Source organism: Cervus canadensis, chromosome 22 (genome assembly GCF_019320065.1).
Source record: "Cervus canadensis isolate Bull #8, Minnesota chromosome 22, ASM1932006v1, whole genome shotgun sequence".
In the NCBI taxonomy this organism is placed as follows: Eukaryota; Metazoa; Chordata; class Mammalia; order Artiodactyla; family Cervidae; genus Cervus; species Cervus canadensis.
In genome coordinates this window covers 52,068,816-52,087,914 of record NC_057407.1, presented here as the reverse complement: position 1 = coordinate 52,087,914, position 19,099 = coordinate 52,068,816, and the positions used below count along the sequence as shown (strand labels likewise).

The window sequence follows — 19,099 nt, the reverse complement described above, 5'->3', positions numbered from 1 at the left end:
AGGAAAGATGTAATGATCAAGGTAAATTCCTAATTTAAGGAGACTTACAAGGTAGTAATCTCATGTACTTACTTGTCTCTTAGAAGAGTAGAAAGCTTAATAAGCCTATGAAGTTAAATACTTTAAAATACTGACAAATCTTATTCATTATATGATAAATATAGATTTACATATAAGAGAATGCAACAAGTTATCTGAACCTGAATGCAGAGAATAAATACTTTATTAACTGATTACAGTTGAAAGTCACAAACAAAAAAGGGGTATATTAAGGCAGAGTCATATATATATATATATAGGTAAATATATATATATATAGACAAATCCAAAGACTGTTACCTCTTTACATTTTAACAACCTCTGCATTTTTCTTGTACACATTTAGGCAGTGTGCTTTCTTTTTCTTCTCAGTTAAAGAAACAAATCTTGACCAATGTTTCTAAATCATATTTTGATAACTTATAGGACCATGGATTAAGACAGTGACTAGTGTATCCAGTGCTACCTGATAGTTTTCTCAGCATATTTCATGTGTGGTGGTATAGTTACGGTGGTGTGGAAAATCTGACAACTGATCATCTCCTCTCTTCCAGCAAAACTAACACATAACTTTTTAAAAGATTTCTTAACAGTCTTAACTAAAATAAGCTTGGACTTCCAAGTCAGTCAAATGCCCAAAGCATATTATTTTTCTGCCCTTCCCAAACCCTCCTAGACATTTTAAGTAGCCTTTAGAATATGATCCCATGGCTGTATTTCAGATCTATAAATTTGAGTTTTTCAAAATCCAAAATTACTTTCTTATGCAAAGTGGCGATGCAAATAGCAATCCTACATAGTGTAGAATAATTTTTTCTGTATAGTTCCCTTTTATTAAAAAATGGGCAACCACACACACCAAAAAAGGACATAAATTTAGTCCATCTGAAAAAGCACTCCAGCTCCCTAATTCCACTTTAGAAGGAGAAGGCAGAGGCAAGTTTACATTATCCCAGATAACTGAATAAATGGCTTTATTTGGTATCTTCAAGAAGCTTCTCCTTCTGTAGGAGATGCAGGTGTTGTAGCGGAAACTGTAACTGGTTTTCGTGCAATTCTGTCCAGTTCCGCATGAACATCTGACAGGACAGGCTTCTGGCCTACATTGAAGGAAAAGAAACTAAGATTTAGACATAAGGCAAAATATCTTTTACACCAATGCATCTTCATTTAACAACTGCCAATGGTTTCATTAACTTTATCTAACACACATATAAAAAACATATGTATAAACATATCTTTATCTAAAACACCTAAAACTTTACCTAAAGCGCGCGCGCGCGCGCGCGCACACACACACACACACACACACACACACACACACACACACATATATATATAAACATCCTAATTTAAAAACAAATTTCCTCATTTTCTTTTTTTTTTAATTTTTTATTTTGGGGGGGTCGCATGGCATGTGGGATCTTAGTTCCCTGACCAGGGATCAAACTCACTCCCCCTGCAGTGGAAGCACAGAGTCTAAACCACTGGACTGCCAGGAAAGTCCTTACAGTCCCTTCATGTTAAATTGTAGGGTCTGTTACTAAATAGAAGTAAAACTAGCACCTACCATTTCATCTCATAAAGGTTTTTTTTGTTTGTTTGTTTTAAATAAGAAGGCACAGAACAAACGTAGAAAATAGCCAGAAAATAGCCAATAAAATTTTGTAATCTGGAAAGATGAGTGAGTGGTAATTAAATTAGCAGTCCTGAGACAGGTTATCTTTTCTACACTGAGGGTGACAGAAGCCAGAAAGTAAATCAATTTATACTCAGAAATCTGTAAGATTAAAAATGGTAGCAGCAGGTACTTGAGAAAAGGGTGGCAAGAAGGTGTGATTAAAAAAGGAGAATAGGTGAAAGTCTGAAGAGTACTTATACAAACAACAAAAGGAAAAAACACTTCATCAAAATTGAAAAATTCTGTGTTTCACAGGACACTCTTACCAAAGTTAAGGGACAACCAACACAAGAATACTTGTAAATTCTATGTCTGTTATATAGGGGAGACAATACTTGCAAATTCTACATTTGAAAAACGTCCAGCAAACAGAAAATATAAAAAACACTTAGAACTCAATAATAAAAACAACCCCATTTTAAATGGGCAAAGACTTTGAATAGACATTTCACCAAAGATTAGATAAAAATGGCTATTAAACACATAAAAAGATTTTCAAAATCATTAGCTATCAGGGAAATTCAAATCAAAACCACAATGAGATACAACTTCACAGCCGAAATGATGTCTCTAACCAAAAAGATGGACAAGTGGTGACCATTTTGTAATGTATAAAAATATCAAACCAGGGACCACCCTGCAGTCCAGTGGTTAGGACTCTGAGCTTCCACTGCATAGGGCACGGGTTCCATCCCTTGTTGGGGAACTGAGATCCCACATGCTGTGCGGTGTGGCCAAAACAAAAAAATCAAATCACTAGGCTGTATACTTGAAATACACTATTGTTCATCAATTGTATTTCACTCTAAAACACAGACACACATGCAAAAATACTCTAACAAAGAGACATTCTGGACTTGGTTAAGCAAAACCAAAAGAAAAAACAACAAAAACCCACAAAGATGAATAATAACACCTGTTGGAAAGCATGTAGAGAAACTGAGGTCCTCATAAACTGCTGGTGGGAATGTAAAGTGGTGCGGCATTTTGGAAACTTGAAACACAGGGGTACTACATGACCCCCCAGTCCCACTCCTAGACACATACCCAAGACAAATGAAAACATGTGCATGTCAACTGGTGAATGGATAAATAAAAGATGTATGCAGAACCACACAATGGGATTTTTTTCAACAGTAAAAAAATACTGATATATATGCTACAACATGGATGAAACTCAAAAACATTACTTTAAATAGGCATATACTGTATGATTCCCATTTATATGAAATCTTCAGATAGGCAAATACACAGAGAAAGAAAGCAAATCACTGCCTAGGAGGAGTGTAGGGGAGGGAAGGGTAACTGCTAATAGCTAGGGGTTTTTTTTTTAGTTTTTTAAAAAGATTTTTACAATGCTGTGTTGGTTTCTGAGATACAACAACTCAAATCATCCACTCTCTCTTCTCCCCCACCCCATCCTTGCAGGCCATCCCAGAGCACCAGACTGGGCTCCCTGGGCTCCACAGCAACTTCTCCCCAGCTAGCCATCCTGCCTGAGAGCGTATACTTCCTCCACCCGCCCCACTCTCCCCCCAGCTGTGCACACAAGCCCACGCTCTACGTCTGCACCTGTTCCTTCCCTGCATGTAGCTTCCTCAGTGTCAGCTTAGTCTAGATTCCATATATATGCGCTAATACAGTGTATTGGTTTTCTCTGACGTACTTCACTCTGTATTATTAGGCTCTAGGTTCAACCATCTCACTAGAACTGTCTCAAATTCCTTCTTTTTGATGGGGATGTCTTTAAGGAGATGAAAATGTTCTAAAATTAGATTATGGTAATGTTTTGCATGGTTTCCCTGGTGGCTCAGCAGTGAAGAATCATCCGCCTGCCAATGCAGGAGGAATGGGTTCAATCCCTGGGTTGGGAAGATCCCCTGGAGAAGGGAATGGCAACCCACTCTAGTATTCTTGCCTGGAGAATCCCATGGATAGAAGCCTGGTGGGCTACAGTCCGTGGGTATCAAAGAATCAGGCATGACTGAGCAACTAAATAACAACAACAAAATGGTTTGTGTAAGTCTGTAAATACACTAAAACACTGAAATGCACACTTTCAATGCACAATACAGCTATTAAGAAAGGAAAGCTCCAGTAAGTACCTGACTTCTTGGCAGATGGAGGTAAGCCGCCGCCTCCGCCTGCAGCCCCACCGCCAGGGCTACCAGCACCAACACCAGGGCCTCCTGGGGAACCAGTCTTTTTACTCAGCAAACTGTTAAAGAAATTTGCCAGGACTCCTTCACTTGTAGCTCCAGCTATTAAAGAAAAAATAAAAGGATAAAAAACATTCTCAAAGCATTCCACTTTTCTGTAAATTATTACAGTAATGACACACAGAAAATGAATCACACACAGAAAATGTTCCAAATTCAAGCCAAGTTTAATCTTTTGAGGCTGGGTAACTTCTCTAATCTACTCATATGTAAAACAAAATATGAGTAAGTGTTAAGAATGTAAGGTAATTATTAAAAACTTAGAGTGTTATTTTTTCTTTACATTTTATTTCTCTTTTGCTGTGCTGGGTTCATTGCTGAACAAGGATACAGTGTTATTTTTAAAAGGCCAAAAGCATTTAAAACAGATGCTGCTTGGGAATATATATCCCTTTTGAAAGGGGTTCTTCAAAAATAGAAATAGTTGCTTCAAGTATTACACAAAGCTCTCCAATCTGATATGAAAACCAGTAGAAGCCCTAAGAGATTAATGGACAAAGGAGGGCAATAAACAATTCACAGAAGAAAAATACAAACAGGAAGGAAATACTAGGGGCGGTGGGAGCTCGTATTAGTTAATATTTAGAGAATGCTGATTAGGTTTAGGCAAATTGCAAGGCTGCATGTGGATGAGAGGTAACCCGAACAACTGAGAAACATCAGGAGAGGGCATAAAAAGATAAGAAGCCTCACTACTAATCCCACATAGGGCAACTGTTCCCACAGAAATAACCATAATGCACAGAGTTTTTTCTGCTTGTTAACTGCAAATACCCCATTTCAGGTAAAACATGAATTTCTCCAATGACCTACACCTACAGGAGCGTGATTAAACATAACACAAAGCTTTTATAAAGTGCACACCACAAAGTGTATGTTAAGACTACACTGTAAAACGGTTCAGTCTGATTCACTGAGTTCCTACCTCCATAGATTCACAAAGACAAGACGCTACTGGATAAAAAAGAAAACAGCTAAGGCAAGAGGTGGGATGACACTAGGCAGATTTCTGTTGTCAAATACATTGTGCTGTTTACTCTTAAAAAGACAGACGTGTACCTTTCATGTTCGGATCGATTTTTTTTGACCCAGCAGGGATGGGTGACACGCTGGCAACATTGGACGACACAGATCTGTTTGGTGTCCGAGGGGAGCCTCCTGGGACTCTTGGGGAGGCGTCCTAAGTAAAAAGGTGAAAGCCGTATTTATAAAACCCTGAAAGCTCAACTTCACAGAAGTTACCATATAAACACTCCTTTTCAACTGCCCCCATCTCTTCCATTGGTCCCTTTATGCTGCAAGCCCTGGACAAAAGTGTTTAGCAATTGTGTCCTCGTTATCAGAACACCAGGGACCCCTCATATTTTAGCATACTAATTTTCCCTTCGATGGAAAAAGGGGAACACAAAAAAATAATGAAGTGTGGTCATGAAGAGAAGCGTGGGAGTCAGATCCAGACTCCAATCTGGACTTGCATCCTATCCCACCAACGTATAATCTCAGGCAAGCCATGATGTCCTAAAAAGCCTCCATTTCCCCACCTGCAAAATGGGGATGAGGCTAGGACTTGCCTCATCCGGCTGTTTTGAGGATTTATAAAATAACATACAAAAATGGTTCAGCCTACTAATGGATACAGGACAAATGGTACAAAATAGATCTTTATGATTTCAATATTCTAAAAGGGAATGAAAGTTTATCTTTTAAAATCTCAAAAATTCCAGCGGAGTTCTTAATTCAACTTTATATCCAAGTACACCCGTAAGAGACAGATATACAATTAATGAAATAAAAGAACTAAAACAATATGCACTGCATTTTAATCATTTAGTCAAGATCTGTAATACTGACCACAGGCCTTCCAGCTGCAGTTGGTGGTTGCTTTGCTAAAAGGGACTGAAAAACACACAAAAATTCTAGGTTAGACATTCAGTCATGTATTGCTGTTTTTAAAGAAAATGTGTACAAGAACCATTAACCATTTACCATTAACCATAACCATTAACCATACTAAGTCTGCTTCTGATGTAATTTCATACCTGTAGCTTCATGAGAAACACTTGGTCATCTTCTGCCACAATTTCCTTCTCATGCACAAACTGAAATGAGCAATGCATAAATGAACAGGTCATTATGCTACAGTCATTCATAACTCACTCTCTAGATTACTTTTTTAAAAACACCAAGAATATGAATATTACCTGTATCACATATACATGGGTGGACTGCCCTCCCCAGGGCCCTTCAGCAGAGCTGTCCAATATCGATCTGAGCTAACATAAATGTCCTATATCTGTGCTGTCCAACATGTTAGCCTGTGGCTACTGAGGAGCTGCAATAATGGCTAATGCGACTGAGGAACTGAATTTTCCCTTTAGTTTTGTACTTGCTTTATACTCAAGAGCCATATGTAACTAGTTGCTACTGCACTGGACGGCACAATCCAAGAGCCACACGCATATCAGTCATGCTTATAAAATCTGTGTAACTCAATGGTAAAGAATCCTCCCATAATGCAGGAGACGCGGGTTCAATTCCCGGGTCAGGAAGATCCCCTGGACAATGGAATGGCAACCCACTCCAGTAGTCTTGCCTGGAGAGTCTCATGGACAGAGGAGTCTGGTGAGCTACAGTCCATGGGCTCATAAAGAGTCAGACAAAACTTGACAACTGAACAAAAACAACAGTTAGGTGTTTTAAAAGGGCCAATAATATCCCAGTTAGGAGAAGAACACCTTGCTCCTGGTTTCCTAAAATAAAAATATCATGTCTCTTCTATCTGCTGAATAATTAGAATTTAAAAAAAAAGGAGCTGCCAATGTCTCCTGCTCCTCCTATTTCTGTACAAGGCAGGCCATCATCTTATTTTCCGCCCAGGAGCCAGGGCGATCCTTTGGAAAGGTTAAGGCAGACTGTATCACACCCCCACTCCAACTTGCCTGCCCATCACTTTCCATCCCACTGAGCATGAAATCCAGAGTCCTGCCTGCAGCCTAATGATGAGGCCCCGCACGATCCTGACTCTGCCTTTCTTTCCTACTGCTCTGGCCCTCCGGGGGGCTCTGTTCCAGCCTCTCCAGCTGCTTTCCACACTCCTGCCTCAGGGCATGTGCACCCTCTCTTCCCTGTGCCTTCATATTCTCCCCTCTCATCAGAGACCTGCCTTCACCATCCCCAGGACTATAACCTCCCACCCCACCTGCTCACCATCCCCTCACTTGGCTTCCTTTCTAAAGCACAGATCACCACGTGGGTGATGGCATTTACACTGATTCACTACCTCATCATGGTCCTAAACGGCAGCTCAGTAAGTATTTGTGGAATGAATGAAAAACAATTTGAAGCACAATTTCACTGGTAAAAGAGAGAATGGGGAAAAAGTTGTTTTTAAAGCGTGCACTTCTTTCAATAGACACCCAAACCGAATAAGGCAGCAAATGAGTCTTCATTTGATGCTACGTTTCTTATTTCTAACTGCTCTGTAAACGGTGGATTTTTAATTAAGAACCTTATTATATGCTGAATCAACATTACTTTTTCCTGAGGCGCGTTCAAATTAAAAGTCAGTGAGAAACTTACTAAATGCGAACACTCATCTTTACACAGCTTTTCAGAAGCATCTATACTATCTAACCATAAAACACCATCCTTAGTGAAATCAAGACATATGAAAGAAGAGTATCATCTGGAATCAGATTTAAAAATTTTAAGAATGACATGCCACAACACAGAATAAAATGGAACCTGGCAGCCCCTGGATCTGCTGTGGGCTAGTAGGAACAACTAATAACCATGAAGAAGATGCAAGATCTGTCTCAAGAGACAAAAGCTAACGTAGTTATTCTACCAAGGTGTTCTTGGCTTTTGATTGAGCCCCAGGTTGTAAAGTTCACGACCTGATAGAAATGAAACCCCTTACCTTTCTACCTACAATTTCAAAATTATGGACTGCCCCCTCAGTTTAAAAGACTATTAAGACTATACAGTTAAATTTACCTTTCGGACAGGTGGTTTAGTTATGATGTCTTCAAAATTATCTTCTGCTTTTAACGTTTGAAAGTTTTCATGTAATATTCCTATTTTCTTATCATTATCCCACCCTGCTGGACTAGAAAGAAATGCAAATGATAAATTCTCAACCATTTATACAGTCATTCTCTCATTCAATCAATGATCAGATTAAGGTAAACATTTTTTATGAAGTTAAATCTGACCAATTATGGGAAATTAATCTATTACAATACTCAAGTTAAAGTTTACTAATTTCTACTTAAACTTATCAATTTTCTTGATTTTAGAACTGACATTACAAGTTTTTTATTTGAGAGGAAGTAATCATTAGTTTTACCTCCCAAGTTATTCAGATAGCTTTCCAAAGCATATCTAGGTTATACACTGGGCCCTTTATGAACCATAACCAATTAAAGAATAAACACATTGACTGAAACATGCGCCCAATAGATAGGTTAGCTCTAATAGCTGCCTTTCAAAAAGGCTCAGGCCAGCAGCAAATCTAAAAGGCAACGATAACAGATCAAAGCATGTTATAAATAAAATAATCGAGGAACAGATTCTCATCAATTCATCATGGAAAAGTTTACTGGTCTCACTTCAAAACCAAAAATGATAATATAGCATCAAACTGCAGCAACAGTACATGATAGAACAATATACTCAGGAGTACAGTGTAGGATTTTCCTGGTGGTCCAGTGGTTAAGACTGTGCACTTCCAATGCAGGGGGCAAGGGTTCGACCATTGGTCAGGGAACTAAGATCCCATGTGCTGCATGGCACGGCCAAAAAAATTTAAAAAAAAAAAAAAGCATACTTACATAAATACTGCATCTTTTTCCACAACAACAGCAGGAATCTTATAAGGAAATCCATAGAGTTTCTGGACGATGTATTTATATACTAAATCTATATTTTTATTTTCTTTTACTGAAGTGTAAATAAGTGCTGCACCATCTGAATAATACCGTTAAAGAAATTTTTGGACAAACTCCATGAAAAGGTACTGTAAAATTCTGTGTTCTCAGCTTAACATTTACACATATTAGTTCCAAAAATAATTTCCACAGATATAATTACATGGTAATCAAGAATATAAAACCCATAAAGTATTTCACACAGGTTAAATTCAAATAAAACAATCTCTACATAACTGATTTAACTCAGGAGGGCAAAAACCTCGTTAGCCAAGAAAGTAAAGGTAATTAACTGGGTCCACTACTACCTCTGTATTTATAGCACATGCAGATGAGATTTGTTTTTGCTTTTCACCTTCCTAAACTTCATGAAGGAGGGATATTATTTATCAAAACAACTGTCTTGCCTCTTCAACAAAGGTAACTGGCACTAGCATCTCTTATAGTTTTTACTAGTCTCAGGAATCAGGACTTTGGGGAGAAAGCTCAGGAAAGCCACCGAACAGAGAAGATGAACCATCAAGGAGCTTTCAGGAACAATCCACGGCAACTGTGACCAAAATGTGATATAACACAAGCCTACATGAAGACGCAGTAATTAACGCAGATTCTAACTCTGACCTTTATCCAAATGACTTGGTGGATCAAAAGATCAAAAGAGGCATGTAGAAAAAGGGGCCAAGTGACTACTGACAGATGATGTGGTAGGAGTGGCTACAGAAATTCTGACCACTGCTCAGGGTGATCTGCCAGCGCTTGACGCTAGTCCCCAGAGAAACAGTGACTCAGGCCAAGAGGAAATGATGAGACTGGTCTAACCTCTGAACTGGGATATTCATATTTTCTAGGACAGGAACCAAAGCTTGAGAACCTTGAAGCAGTATTGCTAAATATACTTAACTTGTCATAATATTTAATTTGGCAGAAACAAACTTCTTAATCTTAAGTAAAAGCTTAACTGTGTGAACTTGCCAACAATCTTTCTCACAGAGAGAACCAATTTATGATAATTTGGGAGATTTATACAGCTGGAAAATTTGCATTACAATGAAAACCTTTTTAATTTTAAAGGAAACATGATTTGGAATGGTGGCCCTCGCTCCCTGGTAGCTCAGACAGTAAAGCCTCTGCCTGCAGTGCAGGAGACCCAGGTTCAATCCCTGGGTCGGGGAGATCCCTGGAGAGGCAAATGGCAACCCACTCCAGTAGTACTGCCTGGAAAACCCCATGGACCGAGGAGCCTGGCAGGTTACAGTCCTTGGGGTCGCACAGAGTCAGACACGACTAAGCAACTTACTGTTCACTTCACTTCACTCACTGACACACCCCCCCCCACACACCTCTCTCTCTCCTGAAGTGATTTGTTTTATATTCTTTTAAAATCAACCGGCTTTACTACAGGTCTGTAATTATTTTAGTGGACAGTCTTCTTCCTGATTACATCTCTCTATATACATTTTCAAGTGTAGTTTTAAATAACCATTTAAAGAGACTGCTTGTTCTCAAATTCTCTAATCTGCAAAGATAACAAAAAAAAGGCCATAAACACCTAACTGCAATTACTCCCACTTTTTGTTTTCTTTGGCAAACGAATGCCCTTTAATTCAACCCAACTAACCATTACGTGACATGAGAAAGCGCAGCAGAGGACAAAGTGCTGAAGGAAAAGGGGAAAGGGAGACTCCCAGTATCAAGTGATCTTATTCGTTATTCAGGCAGGCTTTCTCCACGCGGTCTTTGAAGTCAACATTCACTGATGGAGATGAAAGCCTTCGGACGCTCTAAACACGTGTCCGTCACTTACTCTTCCTATCTACTCCTAACACCTATCGCTCAGTCACTTTTCAGACCCACAAGCTTTGGTTTAGGAATGCAACTGCAAAACATCTGATCCAGGAGGGGCGAGTAAGCACACTTCTCCTTCAGTGCTCTCAAGCCATCTGAAGTTTTCAACAGGAAATTCTAAAAGCATTCACTCACTGATTCATTTTATCCTTTGCTTAGCTATAAATGTTATTCACTGGCTCATCTAATCCTTGCAACCTAGACTACAAAAGATTCCTATGATTGGTTTTCTAACCTTGTGATCATCAAAATTATCCAGAAAGCTTTTTCAGAATTTAACATAGATTTCTCCAGCCTTCCTTTTGAATGTTTCAATTCAGTTAAGTCTTAGATGGGCACAGCCAGATTTAAAAACCATTTAAAACCATTGCATCAGACTATGCAATGAAGATGAATGCATACTCTGGAGATGATTAACATACGAAACAGATTAAAAATAAGAACACACAAACCCAAACACTGATCTTGCCCTACCACCCACCCCCAAGTAATGAACACCAGTTTTAAATGAGAACATTTACAATGCTAACTTGTTAGAATTTTCTGCATAAGTCTAAGAATTATTTTTCTTAATCACAGTACTTTAAACACATCAAATCAAAGTTACATATTTCAGTACCTGCTTTTGTATCTCAAAATACCAAGATATAAATGACTTGGGAATTGAAATTTCTGACCAGAGGTAGGAAGATAAAAAATTTTATGGAATTTCTAAGTTCATCAATTTACTCCTCTACTTAAATAAACAAACAGCTTAGAAATATTGCACCAATCAATGTATTAAAAGGATACACTGTAAACAAAACTTCCGGATATGTGACTGAATAAAATCAAAATGCTCATCTCTGTAGTCATGTTCTTTCTCCAACACACTAATGGCATCACACTGATGAGTTAAAATAATTTTAAAAAGAACAATATTAACTTTAAATAATAATATAATGATTTAAATTCAATTTTGGGTGGGAGAACATCACAAAACTACAACTCAGATATGGTGACTGACCGGCAGGACCTAGAGTATCAATTCCTCCTATCTGTCTAGAGACGTTCAGTCAGAGTCTTGAGACTAATGAATGCTTTTATTACTTAAAGAAGTACTGACTTCTATGATACACTGATCTCTTCGGTGATGAGAACACCAAAGAGAAAGTTTTGGTACATAACGGAAGAACAACAGGACAAGCTTATAAAAGGCGGTTACACTTGTTAACTCAATGACTTACATCCTAGAACAAGTTCTCTAAAGCACTCTGTGTATCCAGGGAGTCTGTACCGCATACCATTTCCCCTTTGTTCCTCTGATTATCTGACAACTCTAAATTGACCTTCATTACTTTTCTGGTGCTTTTATTTACTCTCACTGCAATTTTACCAACAGCACAAAAGGGGAATTACAGGGTATTTCTGAAATGTGACCAGTACAATCAACGAAACAACTCTGATTTCTACTTGCAACAAAGAAATGTTAGGAAAAAAATTAAAGCACGTTCCAAACATCATGACATCCAAGTAACGTCACCAAAACTTCTGAATTGGAAGCTTATGAAATCTTAAAAACAAACAAGGTCCAATCCAGATTGGGGTCCAATCTGTCATTTTTTTGTCATGCATATATATATACCATAGAACTTTTTCCTTTATAAACAGCATATAAGATGTGGCATATTTGTCCATTCTATAGAACTGAGAGCATTTCAAATTATTAAAGATACATATAATTACTATAATGACAGTTGGCAAAGCATGATAGTTTACTAAAGATATTTTTAACTGAACTATGAGGATGTGGCAAGTAGTAGTCTGAATCTCAATTTCCAGGGTCTCTAAAATGAGTTGTGTAACCCATCTCATCTGAGACACACATTCTCCCACACCCACACATTTTAAAAGCTCTTAAACTCAAGTAGAACTGATGGTGCCTTAGATTCTATGAAATACTATAAATGATCTCTTCTGGCTTGAAAATTTTCTGAATTTATGACTCATCTGATACTGATTCAGGTCCCTTTTAAACTTAACATTTCTTTCATTAGAAAATAAGAGCTTTTATGAGGCAATCTGCAGTGTAAAAGCAGGAAAATATCTGCCAATAAGCAGCTGTTTGCCAAACAAAATCAAAACAAACCACACACGAAAGGATTCTATTGGGAGAGCTTAAGCACAGATTTATAGAAAAGGTACAAGTAACACTTCTAACTACACCAGAATCACCATTTGAAAAGCAGGCAACAAATTTTGACTTAATTATTTTAAATCGTACTCCCACTCCTTTGTTATTGATAATTTCTGCTGTGTTTAAAGTAAAACTTAAACTATATTTTAAAATTTATCATTTTTATTCCAAAGATGAATTCCATACCCTCTTTCAATTATATGCACAAATTTCACATTACTTTTTGATAATAATTTTAGATAGCAAAAGCATTTACATGTTCTGTCATTTTCTTAACTAGTCCGTGGCTTACTAAAGTAAAGACACACTACTTAGGATCAAATAGGGAGAAGATGAAGTATAAATTATTTTTTAAAGGAAATCTGATTTTATTATAAAGCGTATACATACCGTGACAGAATGAACAGAATTTTTATAATAGCAACCCTACCAGAATCTCTTTAATAAAAGGCTTTTGATAGATGCATATCAACTTTACATAATGAGCACTGATAGGCCTTTAAAATCAAGTCCATTTTACATAATCTCCTAATATATCAAGATATCAGCATATATAACTCAATGCAGGAAAATATTTTACAAACTTGATAATCATCATCTTACATGTAATTCTTTCTACTTAACTGACTGTACAATCTGAAGTCTAATGAGAATTAGGAAAATGAAATTCGATCACAACAGAACATCTGAAGTAACACTTTCTTTCAAAAAAAAAAAAACTACGATTTAGATCACAAAGGGAACATGTGAACAGCATTCAATATTTTAAACTATTATTTCTAGTTTGGAAGTTACCTAGAAAAACTAATGCGTCACCTCCACAAGGAGCCTAGAAAATGAACAGCTGTCCGCCCCGGGCCAACATCAGCAGCAGAACCTACAGGACGCAGACTAACCTTTGTGCAAACTGCCAGCACTGGGACGCCCAGGTTCTGGGTCAGCGTGTCCGCACCCAGAGGCAGCAGCACGCTGTCATCTTTCTCTTCCTGGGACGCGGTGTTTCTTCTCTGAGGGGAAGCTGGGAAATCTTCTCCTGGTTCTACATATTCTTGAAAATCTCTAACCACTGCAAATCAAAGTAAGGTAATTTAATACACAGTTTAGAAACAGCTTTTCATTTCAGTAGGTAGCTTTACCGCCATAATCTAGACACATTTTTTACTAGAGTTCGTACTTGGTCTTCTAAGAAACAAAAAGGGCTTGAGAAATCTGTTTCAAAGACAGTATACAAATACTGGACACTGGACCCACATTAATTATCAGGAGGCAGAATAAACATTGAGTGGCTCCAAAGAGTGGGGCTCAATGCAGGCCTGGTTCATCTGTGCAAATTACTATGAGCAAGTCACAACTGAGCTTTGTCCCTCTTCCTCTCTAACTCACAAAGGGCACTTGAAAGGATAAAAGAAAAGATAAATGTGTGCTGGCAGGGGGTCCACAATTTAAAAGATGGTTCCAGATGACTTTCTAATATTAACTTCTCTCTAAACGTTTTATTCAGGTCTTTTTATCGAGGTGCAATCTTGAGCCATATTTATTCTATCACTCCCATAAGAACTAATAAGGTATTAGCGAAACTGATAAATTTTTAGAACTCATCTGCAAAACTATCAAAACCTTCACTTAAAAAAAAGCTACTGTGAATATACCAAGGGCCTTAACAAAGTATACTTTGACATAGTAATTCCTCTTCAAGGAATTCTTAAGGAACCAACGATAGATACACACAGGGATTTCCACATGACTGATTTTCATGTTTAAAGGCACAGGATGAGAAGTGCGCGAGGGACTATCACACGGATCACAGAGGAGGAAAACGCCCCGCGCTGACATGGGGTCAGGGAGAGGGCCTCGGGAGCAGTGGCCGTGTGTGGACGCAGGGGCACGGGCACCTCTGCACGCGTGCACAGTCGCTTCACTCAGACCCATGGGCTGCAGCCTCACGGGTTCCCCCACCCGTGGGGGTTCTCCAAGGCAGGAACACTGGAGTGGGCCACCATGCCCTCCTCCAGGGGATCCTCGCGACCCAGGGATCCAACCCGGGGCGTCTCCTGTATCTTCTGCATCACAGGTTAATTCTTTACCACCAAGCTAACCAGGAAGCCCGTGCACACCTTTACTGCCCTTCAAATCGGAGGCTGAAACCTCACCGTGGTTCTCAAGTTTGAGCACGCACCAGAAGCTTCTCACACAGCAGTCTACGGCAGGGCCTGAGAATATGTATTTCTAACAAACTCCCAGCTGTACCGTTACTGGCCGTGGGACCACAGACTGAGAACCACCTTACGGCAGAAACTTAGAGAGGCAGGAAAACGCCCCATAGGCAATGGCCAACAAGAAAAGAAAGATATAGATTAAAAGCAGTGAGATATCTTTTTTAATGGTTTAGGGTATACGTTCTCTTAAGTTTTTACTGTTTCCATGCATATAAATTCCAGTAAGCTGTCAAATTTCCCCTAAAAGTTATCAGCTAATGACAGCAAAGAACAGCAGCATACCATCTGCATATTTCCTTAAACGAAATGCAAGACTGACACATGAAGAGCTCTCAGTGAAATAAAGAATTGTGATGACTGATTTACAACTTGTCAGAAACGCCCCATATTATTTTCATAATTTCCATGAAAATTTCCAACTTACATGGGCACATACAAAATATATTATGTACTTCATAAACCATAAAACCAGCTTAACATCTTTTTATTATAGTGTTAACATCCTTATGGACATACTTCATTTTGACAAGGTTAATAAGATTGTTCCACTTACCAAGAAACTAAACTACTGAAAATGAGCAGCTGTAGAAAGATTCAGAATTTTTCATCCTGAAATACTGCTCTGCAAATGAACACACACGGCCTTTTGGCAAAGAAGAAAGGGCATCTCTTCAGAAGAGTCTGCCATTATGTTTATGTTTCCAGTGTAAAGCTATATTAAAATCTAGCACGTCATCCAAATTGAATTTCAAAGGCAGTACTCACATTATGTTTCCTTCATTAAACATTTTTCAAACTCAAAAATTCCTAACAATTATGAAAGTCAACTAGGAAATTTTGTCTTCAAAATCTGTATTGTCTAGACTACTCACACTTTTGTTCCATCTCTTTCATTTCTTCAGGAGGAATTTTCAATTTGTCAATATGTTCTCTAACAACACTTGCCCATTTCTGTAAAGAATCCAAAGCAGTCCAAGGCTTTGACATATCAACAACCAGCATAACTAGAGTGTCCTTCAGAGAAATGGCATCCAGTGAAAATTTAAGGAGGCCTTTGTGATATGGGTCTCCATCCAAGATCCATACATTACATCTTGTTTGATCTGCAAAAGACAAAAAAGGTTACCAAGGCAACAAGATAGTCATTTCATCATCCAACTCGCAATACTACCTGGTATTTTAGGGCAGCTCCACAGGAAAGGTTTCCTCTGGCAAGGTTCAACTACTTAGGTGACATCTACCAATTCAGTTAATTTCTAACAAATACTCAAGAAAACTGCCAACACAGAAAATGAGCATCCTCCACTTTGTATTTCTCAATCCCAACCACAGACTGAATCGTGTTTCTATTCTTACCATCAGAAGATAGAGCCATGCATATTCAAGATACTATATACAAAAATGAGAAAGCAAGTGGTCTACAGAAGATAAAAATGGCTGATCAGATGAAAAAAGCTGGGAAGTAGATGACATTTTCTTTTCAAAAAATGAGAAGACGATAAAAGGAGGGCAAAATATTCACAGAATACTCTTATTTCACTAAACAGGGGAGAAAAGGAACTGAAAAACAGATTCTTCAAGGTCAGCGAGAAAGCTGAGGTTCACACACCAATACCTTAAGATGTTTAAAAATACCACCATATAAATCCCAATCCCAAACCAATAAAAGTATGCCCTAAACTATTTACTGACTGGCATGAGATAGTACGAATCCTGGTAAAAAAAAAATGACACTAAGAAAAGTCAAAGACTAACATTCATATGGACAGCAGCACAACCTGAAGACAGACATCAGAAAAATTAATTACAAGTAAATGACACTCACCATCCCTGTCTTCATCATGAACATTTAAGTACAAATATTCCAGTCCTCTTCCTTTCTTGTACTCCTCTATTCCCTGAATTTTTCTTATTAAGCTTGTTTTTCCAGCTCCGTCTTCACCTGTAAAAAGGACAAATCTTTAAAATTATAATGTGGACTATTTAAGGATGCTCTCTAGTGTGCTGAGTGAAAAACCCAATTGGAACTAGCTTCAACCAAAAGGGTAATTTGCCAGAAGATGACTAGGTAACTATACAGATTAAGATGCAGACTTCACCTCCATGATTCTCTCTCCACTTTCTCCACTCCTCTTGTTCAGCCTCTCTTTCTTCTATTAAGAATGATCTCCTCTGTGCCTATCTTTTAAGAAGCTCAACTCTTACACCATCCTCATTCAATCTACAAGGAATACAAGACTCTCTGTCAGCTTTCAGTCTGAAGACGCTCAGGTAAAGACTTCTAGTTGGTCCAGGTGGCATCACGTGCACACACCCAAGGGCCACTCATGAAGGAAGGGTAGGAGGTAAAAACGGACCAGCGCAGGGGCCTGTGACTGGCCTCACCCAGATCACGAAGCCACAAGAAGTAAGTAGCAAAGGAGAGGGGTGAGTAACTCGGGGGTAGTGAGTTAAGCAAGAACAAGGGTAGAGAGAATGTAGGATAGACAAAAACTGTAGGCTTAAAAAATATTAATAGCAAGAAATCATGTGACTTAAACCTGGCACAAATTTCAGAAGCTTAAACCTAGGCCAGCTATTTGATGGTTTGGTAGGAGGTTTTTTAAAAAGGTTTAATATTGTGATTTTAAATACTACATGTTACTATTTCATGGACTTAATCTGTTATTGGCAATATGTCACTAGTACTTAATAAAAGTGTATTTCTTGGATCTAAGGACTTATTTCTACAGATTCATGAGTTCTCTGAGAATTTCAAAGTTATTTTCAATTTTCATGTTAGCATTTAAGAAATTATATATATCCTGGATCTTCTAACTATCTTTAGATGTCAAAGCTGTCAAGAATCTGCAGTACCAACCTGTGCACTGGTGTTTATTATCCTCCTGGTGCCAAGCTAAGGCCAAGTGATGCAGACAGAACAGAGCAGCGGCAAGCCAAACTCACAAGAAGTGTCCCAGGGAAGTCAAAGCTGTTTTCAACTGCCCTGGTCCTACTGGTTTTAAACCACTTCCCAACACTTCATGGCATAAGTGTAGCCTTTGCTATTGTTGTTCAGTCGCTTCAGTAGTGTCCAAATCGTTGGGACCCCATGGACTGTAGCCCGCCAGGCTCCTCTGTCCATAAGATTTTCCAGGCAAGAATACTGGAGTGGGTTGCCATTTCCTACTCCAGGGCATCTTCCCAACACAGGAACCAAACCTGTGTCTCCTGCATTGCAGGTGGACTCTTTACTGCTGAGCCACCAGGGAAGCCAGTATTTAAAAGATGCTTGGGAAAAACGGATGCTGAAGAAGCCGAAGCTGAATGGTTCTATGAAGACCTACAGGACCTTCTAGAACTAACACGCAAAACAGACGTCCTGTTCATTATAGGGGCTGGAATGCAAGAGTAGGAAGTCAAGAATCACCTGGAGTAACAGGCAAACTTGGCCTTGGAGTGCGGAATGAAGCAGGGCAAAGGAAAATAGAGTTTTGCCAAGAGAACGCACTGGTCATAGCAAACACCCTCTTCCAACAACACAAGAGAAGACTCTACACATGGACTTCACCAGATGGTCAATACTGAAATCAGATTGATTACATTCTTTGCAGCCAAAGATGGAGAAGCTCTATACAGTCAGCAAAAACAAGGCCGGGAGCTGACTGTGGCTCAGATCATGAACTCCTTATTGCCAAATTCAGACTCAAACTGAATAAAGCAGGGAAAACCACTAGACCATTCAGGTATGACCTAAATCAAATCCCTTATGACTATACAGTGGAAGTGAGAAATGGGACTAGATCTGATAGAGAGCCTGATCAACTATGGATGGAGGTTCGTGACATGGTACAGGAGACAGGGATCAAGACCATCCCCAAGAAAAAGAAATGCAAAAAAGCAAAATGGCTGTCTGAGGAGGCCTTACAAATAGCTGTGAAAAGAAGAGAAGTGAAAAGCAAAGGAGAAAAGGAAAGATATTCCCATTTGAATGCAGAGTTCCAAAAAATAGCAAG

General features: G+C 38.7%; 1 protein-coding gene across 1 annotated transcript in view; it reads right to left on the bottom strand.

Annotated features, from left to right (window-relative positions):
• Positions 1-205: 205 nt before the first annotated feature.
• Positions 206-19,099, bottom strand: part of DYNC1LI1 (dynein cytoplasmic 1 light intermediate chain 1) — a 52,830-nt gene continuing 33,936 nt past the window's right edge. The window contains exons 3-13 of the mRNA XM_043442622.1: positions 16,930-17,046; positions 15,977-16,207; positions 13,785-13,954; positions 11,505-11,598; positions 8,772-8,907; positions 7,936-8,047; positions 5,979-6,038; positions 5,791-5,835; positions 4,999-5,119; positions 3,826-3,981; positions 206-1,139 (exon numbers count right to left, since the gene is read on the bottom strand). Of these exons, the coding sequence (XP_043298557.1) occupies positions 1,027-1,139; positions 3,826-3,981; positions 4,999-5,119; positions 5,791-5,835; positions 5,979-6,038; positions 7,936-8,047; positions 8,772-8,907; positions 11,505-11,598; positions 13,785-13,954; positions 15,977-16,207; positions 16,930-17,046 (1,355 nt within the window). The 3' untranslated portion in view covers positions 206-1,026. The remainder of the gene's footprint in view (positions 1,140-3,825; positions 3,982-4,998; positions 5,120-5,790; positions 5,836-5,978; positions 6,039-7,935; positions 8,048-8,771; positions 8,908-11,504; positions 11,599-13,784; positions 13,955-15,976; positions 16,208-16,929; positions 17,047-19,099) is intronic.